Here is a 16397-nt window from a genome sequence, read left to right as displayed (position 1 = left end):
AAACCTTTTTGTTTTCCACAACTGTGATGTCTGGTGTGTTGTGTTCCAGAACTTTGTCAGTCTGGATTCGGAAGTCCCACAGTATCTTTGCGTGCTCATTTTCCAATACTTTTGCAGGTTTGTGATCCCACCAGTTCTTTGCTGCTGGGAGGTGGTACTTGAGGCATAAGTTCCAATGAATCATTTGGGCCACATAGTTGTGCCTCTGTTTGTAGTCTGTCTGTGTGATTTTCTTACAGCAGCTGAGGATGTGATCAATGGTTTCGTCGGTTTCCTTGCACAGTCTGCATTTTGGGTCATCAGCTGATTTTTCGATCTTGGCCTTAATCACATTTGTCCTGATGTCTTGCTCCTAGGCTGCAAGGATCAGGCCTTCTGTCTCCTTCTTCAGGGTCCCATTCGTGAGCCAGAGCCAGGTCTTCTCCTTATCAGCTTTTCCTTCAATTTTGTCAAGGAACTTTCCATGCAGTGTTTTGTTGTGCCAGCTGTCAGCTCTAGTTTGTAGTGCGGTTTTCTTGTACTGGTTTTTTGTCTGCTGTGCTTTGAGGAGTTTCTAATTTTTGACTTCAATCAAAGCAGGTTCTTCACTTTGTTTACATATTCTGCCAGGGCAGAATATTATTATTATTATTATTATTATTATTATTATTATTATTATTATTATATTTGTTTTCTGTTGGATCTAAGCAAACTAATTAAAGAGGCTGCCTTTTATTATTCCAAGAAGTGAAAAAAAAATAGACACTCCAATACCTTAATTTTCAAGCACTCATGCGCGGACACACACAAGTAGCCCTGAAAGAGATTATTCATACTGTGGCTGCTGCAGCATAAGAAGGAAGTGGCTGCATCAGTCCTGAGTGCAGTTTTTCTTGTTGTGTGTTCTTCAACTCACAATAAGCTGTTGTTTGCTTTCAGCCATAAAATATTGACTGCCATCTTATTCAAGGCACATGCCTTCTGTACATATCAGGCTAGATCTACACTGCCATATAATGCAGTTTCAGAATGCAAATTAATCACATTGTACTCGATTATATGGGGCTACGGTGGCGTGGTGGGTTAAACGGCTAAGCTGCAGAACTTGCTGACCAGAAGATCGGTGGTTTGAATCCGTGGGACGGGGTGAGCTCCCGCTGTTAGCCTCAGCTTCTGCCAACTAGCAGTTCAAAACATGCAAATGTGTGTAGATCAATAGGTACTGCTCCAATAAGAAGGTAATGTTGGTGCTCCATGTGGTCATGCCGGCCACATGACCCAGGAGGCGTCTACAGACAACGCCGGCTCTTCAGCTTAGAAATGGGGATGAGCACCAACCCTCAGAGCTGGACTCGACTAGACTTAATGTCAGGGGAAAACCTTTACCTTCACTAGATTATATGGCAGCATAAACCCCTTTGTTCAATGCAATAAATCCGCATTCTGAAATTGCATGATATGGCAGTTGTTAGGGATTTCTCTTCTCCAGAAGAGGAAGGGGAGCAGGAAAGTGTTCATGAATCAGAGGGGCAGTTGGAATCTGAGGAGGAGATTTTGCAAGTACCCACATTTTAAGAGAGGCAAAAGGAAACAGAGCAGAGACGTCATTCAGCTAGAATAGCTGCCAGAAATGCAGCTGAATAATTAGGAACTGCCCTGGCAGCTGCGAGGGGACTCAGGGCTATAAAGCAGAAGCAGGTGCAGCCAGCTCTTGCTGGTAACAAACTGACTCTAATGCCTAAGCCTTCGCTCCCCTTGTGCCTGCTTCAAGTGTGCATCTGGGAAATTGCTCCTAAGGATTTATTGCTGTTTGATTTGGGAATTTAACAGAGACTAAGAACTGTGTTTGCCCTAAGACTTCCTTGCTTCCTTTTGCATTATTCCACTGAGTGTGCTGTTCTTTATGTTTTGCTGAAGTAAAGCAGTTTTCATTTACTTACCACAATGTTTTAAGGCTGTTCTTGAAGGACAAAACAGGACAGCAGTCCAGATCCAGCCTTAGTTCATTGTATGTGCCTCTCTTTATTTTCAAGTTTTCCTTTTCTATCCATAGTAAGCCAAGGCCTTGTGTGGATACTTTCCTATTTTGGGAAACCATGAAGGAAACCGGCTAACAAATCACACTTTTCTATCCCCTTGAGTCAGAGAAGCTGAATCATTTCAACACCAGCCTGAAACATTTCATTTGGTTTTGGAAGCTGATGGAACAGGAAGCCCAAAGGTTGTCGTCCTGGAAAGATTTGACAAACAGGGATGGCATTGAAAGGTGTGTCGGAGGGAGGCGAACCCAGGTTAATGCCGGGCATCATTGAGGCGCAGAACAGAAAGGAAGTATTCAAACATGAGAGGCATCAAAGTGCTGGGGGTGGAGAATGGGGCGGATAGAGAGGGTGGGATGGAGGCGGGAGGGTTGGGGAGAGGCTGCCGGCCCGCTGGAAGCAGCCTTGAATGAGCCACATTCATGGAGGTGTCACCAAAGGCCTGTGCTCGCTACTGCTTATATTTGCAGAACCTATCAAGGTCTGCCCTCCTTAAATACTGAAACAAAATTAAAACCCCTTCATATGGAATAAATGTTCAAGAGTTGTTGCATGCCCTCCAAAATCAGACTGATGAAAAGCAGGACCCCTGTGGCCAAGCAGCATCAGAGCATGCTTAAGATGGCTAACATCCATATCCATATCTATCTATCTATATAATAAAAGTCAATGTTTGTATGCAGCGGGCGGTGTATGTATGTATGTATGTATGTATGTATGTATGTATGTGTGTATGTGGCAGCTTTCTGATTGGCCTCCACTTTCACAGGCCACTGTGACCGCCAGGAATCACTGACATGGACCAAACTTGGCACGCTTAACCCCCATGACACACTTTACGGCCTGGTGCTGTTGGCGGGACGATGGCCCATGGGTGATGGGATTTGTTGTACTTTCAATCGCTACGACTCCCACAGGCCCTGCAATGCCTAGCAGTGACGGAACTGGACCAAATTTGACCCACAGAACCCCCATGAACCCCTTTCTGTCCTGGGGCAGAATGGACCAAGTAGCTTCACTCACTTCTTCCTCTGAGAGTTGTAGTTCACCCTTAAACAGACAGCACTGAACTCAGCTGACTTCGGATCTGGACCAAACTTGGCACACTGCCTCATCATGTGGGACCAAACTTCGCACAGAGAAGCCTCATGACCAACTGAACATACTGCAAGGGTTTGTGGGAATGGGCCTTGATTTTGGGAGTTGTAGTTCACCTGTATCCAAAGACCACTGAATCCAGCCAACGACGGATCTGGACCACACTTGGCACAAAGACTCCACATAGCTTGCTGTGGATACTGACAGATGTTTTGGGACAATTGCCCCAGGAATCTGGGACTTGTAGTACTTCACCCCCATCCAGAGAGCACTGCAGCCAGGCGATGACCAGCCAACGACAGATCTGGACCACACGTGGTACACAGACCCAAAATGGCCAACTTTGAATATTGGCAGCATTTGGGGAGGATTGCCCCACAATTCTGGGAATTGTAGTTCACCCACTGCAAACTGAGAATACATAATATTCAAAGACAACTAATGCCTTTTTCAAATAACCCAGGCATCGCCGGGTCCCCAAGCTAGTTATTCATAAAGAACATACATGTTAGAAATAGTTGGCTTTTGCCTGTGTCTATTGAGATGGGGAAAATCCTGCCTTCTCTGCTTTCTGGGATGAGTGCAAACTATTCTTGCACTTTATTTATTCCATGTCAAAAGCATTGTATAGTAAAGACGTTTTTTAAAAAGTGATAAAATAAAAGAATCACAAGCAGCTAAATAGTTTTAGACCAAAAGTGGGCAACAGCGACTGCATTTAAACAACTCTTCCTCCGGGTTGTTGTGTGTTTTCCAGGCTGTCTGGCCATGTTCCAGAAGTATTCTCTCCTGACGTTTTGCCCACATCTATGGCAGGCATCCTCAGAGGTTGTGAGGTATATGGAGAAACTAAGCAAGGGAGGTTTATATATCTATAGAAGGTTCTGGGTAGGGAAAGAACTCTTGTTTGTTGGAGGCCAGTGTGAATGTGAAAGGGAGATGTAAGTATTAGGCCCATTGAGTAGCTGGCTTATGATTTATTTTTTTGTGTCAGGAACGACTTGAGAAACTGTAAGTCACTTCTGGTGTGAGAGAATTGGCCATCTGCAAGGATCTTGCCCAGGGTAACATTGCCTGGATGTTTTGATGTTTTTACCATCCTTGTGGGAGACTTCTCTCATGTCCCCGAATGGGGAGCTGGAGCTGATTGAGAGAGCTCATTCGTACTTTCCCCGGGTTGGATTTGAACTGGCAACCTTCAGGTCACAACCCAATCTTCAAGTCATCAGTCCTGCCGGCGCAAAGGTTTAACACACTGCTCTATCAAGGGCTGGCTTATGATGAACAGCCATCTATGTTTGTGTCTCAGTCCCATGCAGACATAAAGGAACCATACTTTAGGGGCAGAGCATTCAACCTCTCCAGATTTAGTGCCCATTACCAGTCACTTGACAATACCAAGCTACGAGGGTTGAATGAAAAGTAATGCCTCCACCTTCGTAACTCCTCAACAGATGGCAGTCCTGGTCTGCGGCAGGTCCTGGCTTGTTCAGTAGACTCTCCTCTACAGTTCCATTTGGAGGGAAGCCTTAGCATTGAACGGTTGTGTTGTTAAAGTGCGAAGTATGGAACCCTGCGCAGATGGTCAGTCAATGTGACTTAAGCAACGTGCAGGCATTGAATTCTTGACAGCAGAAGGTGTCACCCCAAAGGAGATTCATCAGAGAATGCAAGCTGTTTATGGGGATTGTGTTGGTATGAGTACTATGTGTCGTTGGGTGAGTTGGGGTGGGAACATCTGACTTGTGTGACAAACAAAGAGTTCTTCAGTGACGGCTTCAGAAAACTTGTTCCTCGTTGGCAGAAATGTATCCAATTGTCTGGTGATTATGTGGAAAAGCGAATAGTGGTAGTTAAAGAGCACATTCTAAGGATTATTTCTGCATTTGATTTATTAAAATATTCCCATCCAAACCTTAGTAACGAAGGTGGAGGCATTACTTTTCATTCAACCCTCGTAAATGGACCAATTCACAGCACAAGGCAGAGTTCGCAGGTATTACTTTTAGGTCTAGAGTTCCCAGAATCCCCCAAGAACTGGAGGATTTTGGAGGCCGGTGTCCACAAAAATGACACAAGATCTGGGGGGGGGGGGGGAGGCATGATTCTCATGCATGTTTGCATGACATACTATTTTCTCCCCCTTCCCTTGCGTTATTCCACTTCCCATTTGATGGATCATGTTTGTTCTTTTTTGGGACTGCTGAACATGACCTCAGTGCATGTGCCCTGCATTCATCATGGCATGCGTGTGGCCCACACTACACACACACACACACACACACAGGGCCATAGCCAGAAAAAAAATTCGGGAGGGGTTTTGAAAATTTGGGGGGGGGGGGGTTTGAACCCCTAGCACACACCCCTCCCCGCTACAAACCTGTCAATATCTGCTTGAGATAGTGCCTGGAGGGACTCTTAATGTTTTGCATCTCATAGACTTAGCATGGGGATTTGGTTAACCAGTTAAAATTCATGACTAAACCAGATTTTTTTTATAACTTGAAAAATTTCGGGGGGGGGGAGTTTGAACCCCTAAAACCACCCCCTCGCTACAGGCCTGCACATACACACACACACAGCATGCAACCTGCACCCTAAACACGGATAAAATACAACAAGTTTTATTTTACAAAGTTCACAACAGCGCTGACAACAACAGCTGGCACGGTTGTTTTCGTTTTGAGTTCTTGCATTTAATGCACAAGAGTTACAAAAAAGAAGAAAAAGGAAGAAGAAGGAAAAAAAACAGAAAAAAGGAAAGAACAAGAGCTCTGGTTAGGGAACTATTTCTTCTTTCTCTAAACAGAAAAGCCAGGCCCGTTTTTCCATCCCGCGGCTCGTTCCCTTTCCCCAAGTGAGACAGAACACATGCCAGAAGACAGGCCCCTTCCAGCATCCCAGAGATGTTGGCGAGTCCATTTAAATTATTGTAAAAATTGTCATTTTTTGTTCTCTGTTTGCAATAATTATCAATATATTTAAAAATATACATAAATAGGTGCAGGGAACCTGGGTGTCCTGCACGGTCCCCCTTTGAGAGAGCGAGAGAGAGAGCGCAAGTGCCGTCTCGGGATGGGAGCGGTCTCTCCATGTGTCCGGTGGGACAGGGAAAGGAAACAGCCCTTGTTCCCCATTCACATCTTTAAGATGCCTGCAGGGAAGAAAATACCGGATGGAACAGGCCCACAGTGCTGGGAAATGGAAGAGAAACACAGCCAAAGGAACAAGCCAACGGTGCCGGAACCAATGCTTCAGCCACAAGAATTCAAGATGGAGCAGCCCTTTTATGGTTGATGCTAGCTTCTGATGTTGATCTACCGGGAAGGAAACCGCACTGGGAGCAGTGGGACTTCTTCCTGGGAAATGGCATACAGGTTGAGTATCATCTGTTTTGGATTTCAGGGTCTGTCTGCATTTGCTTATACCTTGGAGATGGGTAAGGTAAAGGTAAAGGTTTCCCCTGACGTTAAGTCCAGTCGTGTCTGATTCTGGGGGTTGGCGCTCATCTCCATTTCTAAGTCGAAGAGCCGGCATTGTCCGTAGACACCTCCAAGGTCATGTGGCCACTGACATGACTGCATAGAGCGCCGTTATTTTATTTATTTATTTATTTATTTATTTACAGTATTTATTAGACATGTCCAAAAAATCGTTTTGAATCGTATATCGGAATTATTTCGGATTGTTCTCGCTTTTTGATATGCATTCCGAGACATTGTCTCACAGCGCAACCAGCAATGTAATTCGAACCATTGTTGGCTCATTCTCTAATTGTCTCTTAATGTTTCGTAAATTCCCCCCCCCCCCAAAAAAAAAATTTAAATATATTTTAAAAAATATTTTTTTAAAAATTTTTTGTTTCTGCAACCTACCTTGAATGGGAGCTTAGCACAGCCTAACATGGCTGCCGCTCCCCAGCCAATCAGAAGCTTCCACGATGGACGCAAAGGTGGGGGCTAACGTCCTCTGCGTCCACATGGAAGATTGCCATACAAGCCCAGTGTGTAGCGATTGCGCATGCGCGCCCCATTTTAGAAACATTTAGAATCATTACGAATTTTCGGAAATATCCGAAATTTTGGGTGAAAAAAATCGGAAATACTTTCTATATCGAAGCGCCAGCGCCCCCTACTTTAGAAACGAAAATTGAAACATTTTTTTCATCGATCGGACAAGCCTAGTATTTATATTCTGCTCTTCTCACCCTGAAGGAGACTCAGGGCGGATCACATTACACATATAAGGCAAGCATTCAATGCCTTAACATAGGACAAAGACAAAGACAAACGCAGGCTCCAAGCTGGCCTCGAACTCATGACCTCTTGGTCATAGTGATTTGTTGCAGCTGGCTGCAGCCGGCTGCTCACCAGCCTGCGCCACAGCCCGGGCCGTTACCTTCCCGCCTGAGTAGAGCAGGGTTTAACCCACTGCGTCACTGGGGGCTCCTATCATTTTAATAACTAGAAAGCACTCACTTTAATAAGGAGCCCCAGCTGGCGAAATGTGTTAAAGCACTGAGCTGATGAACTTGCGGACTGAAAGGTCCCAGGTTCAAATCCCGGGAGCGGCGTGAGTGGCCGCTGTTAGCTCCAGCTTCTGCCAACCTAGCAGTTTGAAAACATCCCAATGTGAGTAGATCAATAGGTACCGCTCCGGCGGGAAGGTAATGGCGCTTCATGAAGTCATGCCGGCCACATGACCTTGGAGGTGTCTACAGACAACGCCGGCTCTTCGGCTTAGAAATGGAGATGAGCACCAACCCCCAGAGTCAGACATGACTGGACTTAACGTCAGGGGAAACTTTTACCTTTACCTTACTCACTTTAATAATATTTCATGAAATCCTGTTTGGTCTTCATAAATGGCCTCAGGCCTCCAACAATTGGAATTAAACAGTTGCGTAATGGCCATATCCGGTAGAGTGCTGTTGCAGGTGTATTACACAGCACAACCAGCAAAATGCCCACATTGTGGAATGTGCATCAGTGCCCAATATGCATCAATGTGCATTGTGCAGATTGCATACTCATGAGGCATTCAAATGCAATGCTATGAATTGCACACGAAGGAGCATTGCTCCCACTCGTGGATATTAATGATTTGAACTAACATTACTTGTTAAAATAAGCTTTCCAAGCACTGTACTGTCATGGTTATATAGATTTCTGAATTCTTCTGGTGTGTTGCATTTAAGGGCTTCTGGGTTGGCTCTCCATGAGAGCAATTCCAAACTATTTGGGAAGCTGATGTGCTTACATCAGAGTATTCCTTCTCACGCCATGGGTCAATTTCTTGCCCATGTCTTCATATACAGTAGAGGCTCACTTATCCAAGCCTCGCTTATCCAAGTTTCTGGATGATCCAAGCCATTTTTGTAGTCAATGTTTTCAATATATCGTGATATTTTGGTGCTAAATTCATAAATACAGTAATTACAACATAACACTACTGCGTATTGAACTACTATTTCTGTCAAATTTGTTGTAAAGCATGATGTATTGGTGATTAATTTGTAAAATCATAACCTAATTTGATGTTTAATAGGCTTTTCCTTAATCCCGCCTGATTATCCAAGATATTCGCTTATCCAAGCTTCTGCTGGCCCATTTAGCTTGGATAAGTGAGACTCTACTGTATCTTAAAAGACCCTTCCACCTCTCCAAAATGGTGGTTGTGGTGGTTGTCGAGGGGGCAAAAAAAGGAGGGGATAGATAGACAAAAAAGGTGGCACCTTTAGCTCGGCTTTTCCGTCTTATCGACTTGCCACTTTGGCTGGGCTCATGTCCTCGTTCATTTCGGCCTCCACACATTCCTTTGCATTTTGCATTTATTCAAAGGAATTAGACAGATTTAAAAAAAGCAAAGCTCTGTTTGTCCCACCTCGTGGGGAGAGTGGACGTGCCACCCACTGAAACAACTTGGCTTAGGTTCTACCACTTTCCCTCTAAACCAGCGGTTCTCAACCTGGGCGTCTCCAGATGTTCTACAACTCCTAGAAATCCCAGCCAGTTTACCGGATGTTAGGATTTCTGGGAGTTGAAGGCCAAAACATCTGGGGACCCAAGAATCCTAAAATAACACCCAAAATGGCCCTTTTCCTATTCAAGGCAACACGGCTGAGAATTGCATATGTGGAGTCGATTGGGGTAAACTGTAGAGGTGATGCAAATATGTGACCTGAATGGGATCTTGCTAACAGGGTTGTTGTATGTTTTTCGGGCTGTATGGCCATGTTCCAGAAGCATTCTCTCCTGACGTTTGGCCCGCATCTATGGCAGGCATCCTCAGAGGTTGTGAGGTATGGAGGAACTCAGCAAGGAAGGTTTATATACAGTAGAGTCTCACTTATCCAACACTCACTTATCCAACGTTCTGGATTATCCACCACATTTTTGTAGTCAATGTTTTCAATACATCATGATATTTTGGTGCTAAATTCGTAAATACAGTAATTACTACATAGCATTACCGAGTACTGAACTACTTTTTCTGTCAAATTTGTTGTATATCATGATGTTTTGGTGCTTAATTTGTAAAATCATAACCTAATTTGATGTTTAATAGGTTTTTTCTTAATCTCATTATCCAACATATCCCGGCTGTGGAACACCCTCCTCAGAGAAATACGGCAAGCCCCAACCCTTTTGAGTTTTAGAAAAGCCCTGAAAACATGGCTATGTGCCCAGGCTTTCGAAGATTAAATGATAAAGACGACCCGGACTGATTTACGGCTACAGCACGAGGATTTTGGAAGAATGGATTTTAATCATATGTTTTATATCTTTATATTGTTTTAATTGTTTTATTGGATTTTTATTGCTGTTTTAATTATGTGTAGGCATTGAATTGTTGCCAATTTTGTACGCCGCCCTGAGTCCCTTCGGGTGAGGAGGGCGGGATATAAATGTTGGAAATAAATAAATAAATAAATAAATATTCGCTTATCCAATGTTCTGCTAGCCTGTTTATGTTGGATAAGTGAGACTCTACTGTATATCTGTGGAAAGTCCAGGGTGAGGGAAGAACCAGTAGATGAAGCCATTCAATGCAAAATAGGGTGATTAACTGCAACATTCACACTGGCCTCCATCTGACAAGAGTTCTTCCCTCACCTTGGACTTTCCAAAGATATATATAAACCTTCCTTGCTGAGTTTCTCCAAATACCTCACAACCTCTGAGGATGCCTGCCATAGATGTGGGCGAAACGTCAGGAGAGAATGCTTCTGGAACATGGCCATACAGCCCGAAAAACATACAACAACCCTGTGATCCCGGCCATGAACGCCTTCGACAACACATATTGTTAACAGTTTGTTTATTTTAACTTCTTTTGTACTGCTGGTTGTATGATGTATGTATGTCTATGTGTTAAATGTTTTGATACGGCCGATGGGCTAATCAATAAAACGTGATTGATCTGGGGACCCACAGGTTGGGAACCACTGCTCTAAACACTTCTGTATTACACATGCCACTCCTCCCCAGGTGCCCTGCTCTTGAATTCCCGGTATGCCTTGCTTCTCTGGAAAGAAGGAGAGAGGGGAAACCACTCTATGGAAAAGAAGAGGAAGAAGGAGAAGAGTCTTGTCCACCCTGGGAATTAAATAATTACATTGCTTATGAATAATATCAGGTCACTCCCTTCCACCCCCACAACGCCCAAAAATAACACTCTGCTTTTATTATTTAACTTAACCCTCGCCCTCCTGTGGCCCTCCCCCTCCCCATCCCCTCCCCTCCCAAGGCACAAAGATATTTGGATTCAGGCACTTAGTAGAAAATCACATAAAATGCTGGCATCCCAATGACTTTTGCTTTGCTGTCTTTTTTCCCCCTTCCCTCTTTTTTGCTTTGTTTTTTTTACATATACACAAGGTGGATTTGTTTCTTTAATATATTTTTCCTTATATAACAACAACAAAAAGCAACAAGCGTCTGTGAATATAACTGTTCCATAAAATCTCTCTCTCTGTCTCTCTCTCTCTCTCTCTCTCATTCTCTCGTTCTCTCTTTCTTATCTCTTGCTCTCCTTCCTTTAATGGGTGGTGCTCTGTGCCATTCCGCCATTGGTCCTTGATCGAGTCCGTGGGCTTCGCTTGTGTAGTCTGCGTTTATAGGTGGAGGCTGTGGAAGGGGAAGGAGAAGAAAAGGCACCTTGTTACCCAGGGCTTGGAGGAGACACAGGCCTTGCTTGTCCTGAGCTGGCTTGACCAAGGGCCTCTCTCCTCCCACCTCTCTGGAAAAACACTGCGGAGGCAACAGCATGCTGTTTCTCCAGCCGGCCGGCCGGCGGTGTTGAGCATGCCATGGCGCCAGCCCGCTTGCCACCGCACAATTGCGCTTTCTCTCACCTCTGACTCTCTGGGATCTGAGGAATCAGCTAGGTTTTCTTTTCCAGGGCATTTTGTATGTATGTATGTATGTCTTGTTCCACCCCGAGTTCTATCTCCCCTTTTAAAGGTAAAGAGAGCAGGGGGTGGGGGTCTGAGGTAGGGGAGTAAATGTGCGCTTTCCCATAACGGCTGAGATATGGCCACCATGATGAACCATGACATCCAGTATCAGCTTGCCTATGGCTTTCGGCCACCAGAAATGCTTTCTTCCAAGTAGCCAACAAAGAAGAAAAATAAGACAAGTGCAAAGAAGCCAGAATGGATGTCCAAAGAACTTCTAACTGAGCTAAAACTCAAAAGTGACATGCACAAGAAGTGGAAAAGGGGAGAAATCACCAAAGAAGAATTCAAAAGTATAGCCAACACCTGTAGGGAAAAGGTTCGCAAGGCCAAAGCGCAAAATGAGCTCAGGCTTGCCAGGGACATTAAAAACAACAAAAAAGGCTTTTTTGCTTACGTTGGTAGAAAAAGGAAGAAAAAGGAGGCGATAGGGCCTCTGCAAGGAGAAGATGGGGTGATGGCGACAGGGAACAGGGAAAAGGCAGAACTGCTCAATGCCTTCTTTGCCTCGGTCTTCTCACAAAAAGAAAGCCATCTTCAACCTCAGCAACACGGAATGGACGAAGGATTGGGGGAAATCCAACCCCAAATAGGGAAACAAGTTGTCCAGGAACACCTGGCCGCTCTAAACGAATTCAAGTCCCCAGGGCCAGATCGGCTACACCCAAGAGTACTGAAGGAATTAGCGGAAGTTATTTCAGAACCACTAGCAATTATCTTCGAGAGTTCTTGGAGAACGGGAGAAGTCCCAGCAGATTGGAGGAGGGCGAATGTGGTCCCTATCTTCAAGAAGGGAAAAAAGAACGACCCAAACAATTACCTTCCGGTCAGCCTCACATCAATACCAGGCAAGATTCTGGAAAAGATCATTAAGGAAGTGGTCTGCAAACACTTAGAAAGAGATGCGGTCATTGCTAATAGTCAACACGGATTTACCAAAAACAAGTCATGCCAGACTAATCTGATCTCTTTTTTCAATAGAGTTACGAGTTGGGTCGATACAGGGAATGCTGTGGATGTAGCGTACCTGGATTTCAGTAAGGCCTTCGACAAAGTCCCCCACGACCTTCTGGCAAACAAACTAGTCAAATGTGGGCTAGACAAAACTACGGTTAGGTGGATCTGTAATTGGCTAAGCGAACGAACCCAAAGGGTGCTCACCAATGCGTCGTCTTCATCATGGAAAGAAGTGACAAGTGGAGTGCCGCAGGGCTCCGTCCTGGGCCCGGTTCTGTTCAACATCTTTATTAACGACTTAGACGAAGGGTTAGAAGGCACAATCATCAAGTTTGCAGACGACACAAAACTGGGAGGGATAGCTAACACTCCAGAAGACAGGAGCAGAATTCAAAACGATCTTGACAGACTAGAGAGATGGGCCGAAACTAACAAAATGAAGTTCAACAGGGACAAATGCAAGAGACTTCACTTCGGCAGAAAAAATGGAAATCAAAGATACAGAATGGGGGACGCCTGGCTAGACAGCAGTGTGTGCGAAAAAGACCTTGGAGTCCTCGTGGACAACAAGTTAGACATGAGCCAACAATGTGATGCGGCAGCTAAAAAAGCCAACGGGATTCTGTCCTGCATCAATAGGGGAATAGCGTCTAGATCCAGGGAAGTCCTGCTCCCCTCTATTCTGCCTTGGTCAGGCCACACCTGGAATCACACTGTGTCCAATTCTGGGCACCACAGTTGAAGGGAGATGTTGACAAGCTGGAAAGCGTCCAGAGGAGGGCAACTAAAATGATCAAAGGTCTGGAGAACAAGCCCTATGAGGAGCGGCTTAAAGAACTAGGCATGTTTAGCCTGCAGAAGAGAAGGCTGAGAGGAGACATGATAGCCATGTACAAATACGTGAAGGGAAGTCATAGGGAGGAGGGAGGGAGCTTGTTTTCTGCTGCCCTGCAGACTAGGACGCGGAACAATGGCGTCAAACTACAGGAAAGGAAGGAGATTCCACCTGAACATCAGGAAGAACTTCCTCTCTGTGAGGGCTGTTCGGCAGTGGAACTCTCTCTCTCCCCCGGACTGTGGTGGAGGCTCCTTCTTTGGAGGCTTTTAAGCAAATGCTGGATGGCCATCTGTCGGGAGTGCTTTGAATGCGATTTCCTGCTTCTTAGCGGGGGGTTGGACTGGATGGCCCATGAGGTCTCTTCCAACTCTACTATTCTATGATTCTATGATTCTTCCAAGTATCTCAGGTCAGTATCTGGTGGCCCAACTATGGAATATCATCAGGTCAAGCTTTCATTATTTGCTGTGGCATTTTATGATTATCTAGCTCTGGGTGGAATCCTGCGAATGTCATACACAAATCTTACGTCAACCTTACATGTGTGTATGTCTCCTTTTTGGTCAGCAGGGAGGTGGAAATTCTTGTCCTCTCTATTTATTTATGTACAGCATTGATATTCCGCCCTTTTCACTTCGAAGGGGACTCAGGGTGGATGACAGTACAGTGTTTTCTCACTCCGGGCTGTGGCGCAGGCAGGAGAGCAAGCCAGCTGCAATTAACTGCAATGAATCACTCTGACCAGGAGGTCATGAGTTCGAGGCCGCTCGGAGCCTATGTTTGTTTGTCTTTGTTCAATGTTAAAAGGCATTGAATGTTTGCCTATATGTGTAATGTGATCCGCCCTGAGTCCCCTTCGGGGTGAGAAGGGCGGAATATAAATGCTGTAAATAAATAAATAATAAATACTTTGTGGTTCACTTTTTGCGGATTCGCTGTTTTGAAGCCAAAGGGAGAGAAAAGGAGCCCAAGCGGCAACGGGAGGAGAAGGAGGCAATGTATCAAAACACAATTGGTTGATAAAGACTTAAAATTGTGTATATCTGCTAAAATAAGGTATAAATATTAAAATAAATATAGCGCCCCTACTTCATGGATTTTCACTTATTGCGGGTGGTCCTGGAATCTAACCCCAGCGATAAGTGAGGGAACACTGTACACATATATGGCAAACATTCAATGCCGTTATACACAGACGGGACAGACAACGGATCGAGGTACATATAGGTATTTCCCATCTTTGGCGTTCTCGAGGTTGTGCTTGATTCTGGCCACAGGATGGTGCTGTTGCTCCATCCTCCATGTCAAAGAGCCCTGATCACAGACTTCCTCCTTTTTTTGATTGCTGGCATTTTATTGTATTTCCTTTATGGTACCATTAAAATACCTCCTCGCTTATATGGTACCTATTTATCTACTGACTGCTGTTTTCAAACTGCCAGCTGGGCTACCATCGCTTCACACACAATGCCAGCTGAGAGTGGCGAGGGGACCAGAAAAGCACCTGGCTATGTCTTTGTAGCCAGATGTGAAGTGATGGCATCATCCACTGGGAGCTCTGGTAGAAATCAGCAGACCAGAAGATGGAAGTCACCATCTTTTGCATCAGGTTGTGAGTCCTTAGCCAGATGCTTCACTAAACATCTACTATTAACACAAGGCAAAAATGGGGAGTGGGCACGAAATCTCTCTACTAGTTCAGGGGTTAACAGTTTGTTGTAACATAGTTCCACATATACAATTATTACACAAAGCTGAACCATATCAAATTATGGCCATTGCCCTTTTACTGTGCTTGCTGCCATTTTTGGGATCTAAAACGGTCTCAAGTATTTCATTCTTTGAATGACAGCTGTGCAACGCTATCATATCGACACTGATGAAGAAGCAAGCTAGAAGGAGCAACACACTTCACACCCCTGGCTAGGAAGGAGGACTACTTTCCTGGCTGCTTTTGGGAGAGGTTGCTGGCTTTTCTTCTTGCCCCACAAATCCCTTCCCTGCCTGTCCCAGCCTTCAAAACTCCAGAGAGGATTTACAGAAATGGCTGAGTTCAGCCTGTCAGCCAAGAAGAACTTGCCAAATGTTGACATTGCTATTACATGAAAGTCCCAGGGCTGAATTTCCAGCTGGCCCCTGCAATCCTACCTGGGACAGATTCAAATTACGAAACCTTGCAACACTTCTAAGTGCATTTCCATTTACAGAGAGCTTTAATCTAGCCTGTTTTTCAGAATCAAAGTGAATCGTCTGATAATTCTTAATAGGAAACAGAAAGTTAAAAAAGAAGACCCTCTTAGAACCTTACAACCCAGCATAAGCATTAGCATTTGCATTGCAAACGACTGAAGCAAAATCACATTGCTGAAAGGGTCTTTTAGACATGGAAGGAACCAATTCCTTCATCGTAGAAGGAGAGAAGAAGGGACAACTTTGGAGTAGATGGTTTAATTTCCTTCCTCTGCTATTATGATGGACTCTCGGCCTGATTTCTAGTAGTTTTCAAGGCCCAATGATTGTAGCTGTTATAATGTAATAAAGCATTTCTGTCTGTGGATTTACGGTGATTTCTAACTTTCAGTTGATCATTCTCTTTTATAACTGTAACATCCAAGAAGGCTACAGATGTGGAACTAATATTCCCTGTGAATTTAATTTTTGGGTGAATGGTATTAATCCATGACAGTAATTGTTTTGCAGCCTGATGGGATTTAATGATGATAAAAATATCATCTATGAATCTGCAGTATTTAATTATACTGTCTGCAATAGGGTTGTGAGTGTGATTAAGAATGAAATTGCCTTCTAGATTATCCATGAATAGATTGGTTGTAGAAGGGGCCATGGGGCTCCCCATAGCTACCCCTTGTACTTGGAAGTAAAAATTCTGATCAAATTTGAAATAATTTTTCTCCAATACAATATCAATTAGGTTTAACAAAAATGTAAAGGGGGGGGAACGGACAATTAGCCCTTTTAGTCAAAGTTAATTCACACATGGTATGTGCCTCATGCAAAGGGATGCTAG

The 16397-nt window shown here is 44.4% G+C and overlaps 1 protein-coding gene across 2 annotated transcripts in view; it reads right to left on the bottom strand.

Annotated features, from left to right (window-relative positions):
* Positions 1-5724: 5724 nt before the first annotated feature.
* acan (aggrecan) overlaps positions 5725-16397 on the bottom strand; it is a 116408-nt gene continuing 105735 nt past the window's right edge. For both annotated transcript variants that reach the window (XM_062963026.1, XM_062963027.1), the window contains one exon: positions 5725-11245. In XM_062963026.1, the coding sequence (XP_062819096.1) occupies positions 11157-11245 (89 nt within the window). In that variant the 3' untranslated portion in view covers positions 5725-11156. The remainder of the gene's footprint in view (positions 11246-16397) is intronic.

The sequence above is a fragment of the Anolis carolinensis genome, unplaced genomic scaffold (assembly GCF_035594765.1).
Source record: "Anolis carolinensis isolate JA03-04 unplaced genomic scaffold, rAnoCar3.1.pri scaffold_11, whole genome shotgun sequence".
Taxonomy (NCBI): Eukaryota; Metazoa; Chordata; class Lepidosauria; order Squamata; family Dactyloidae; genus Anolis; species Anolis carolinensis.
The sequence above is the reverse complement of the archived record's forward strand: the minus strand, read 5'-3'. Positions and strand labels throughout refer to the sequence as shown.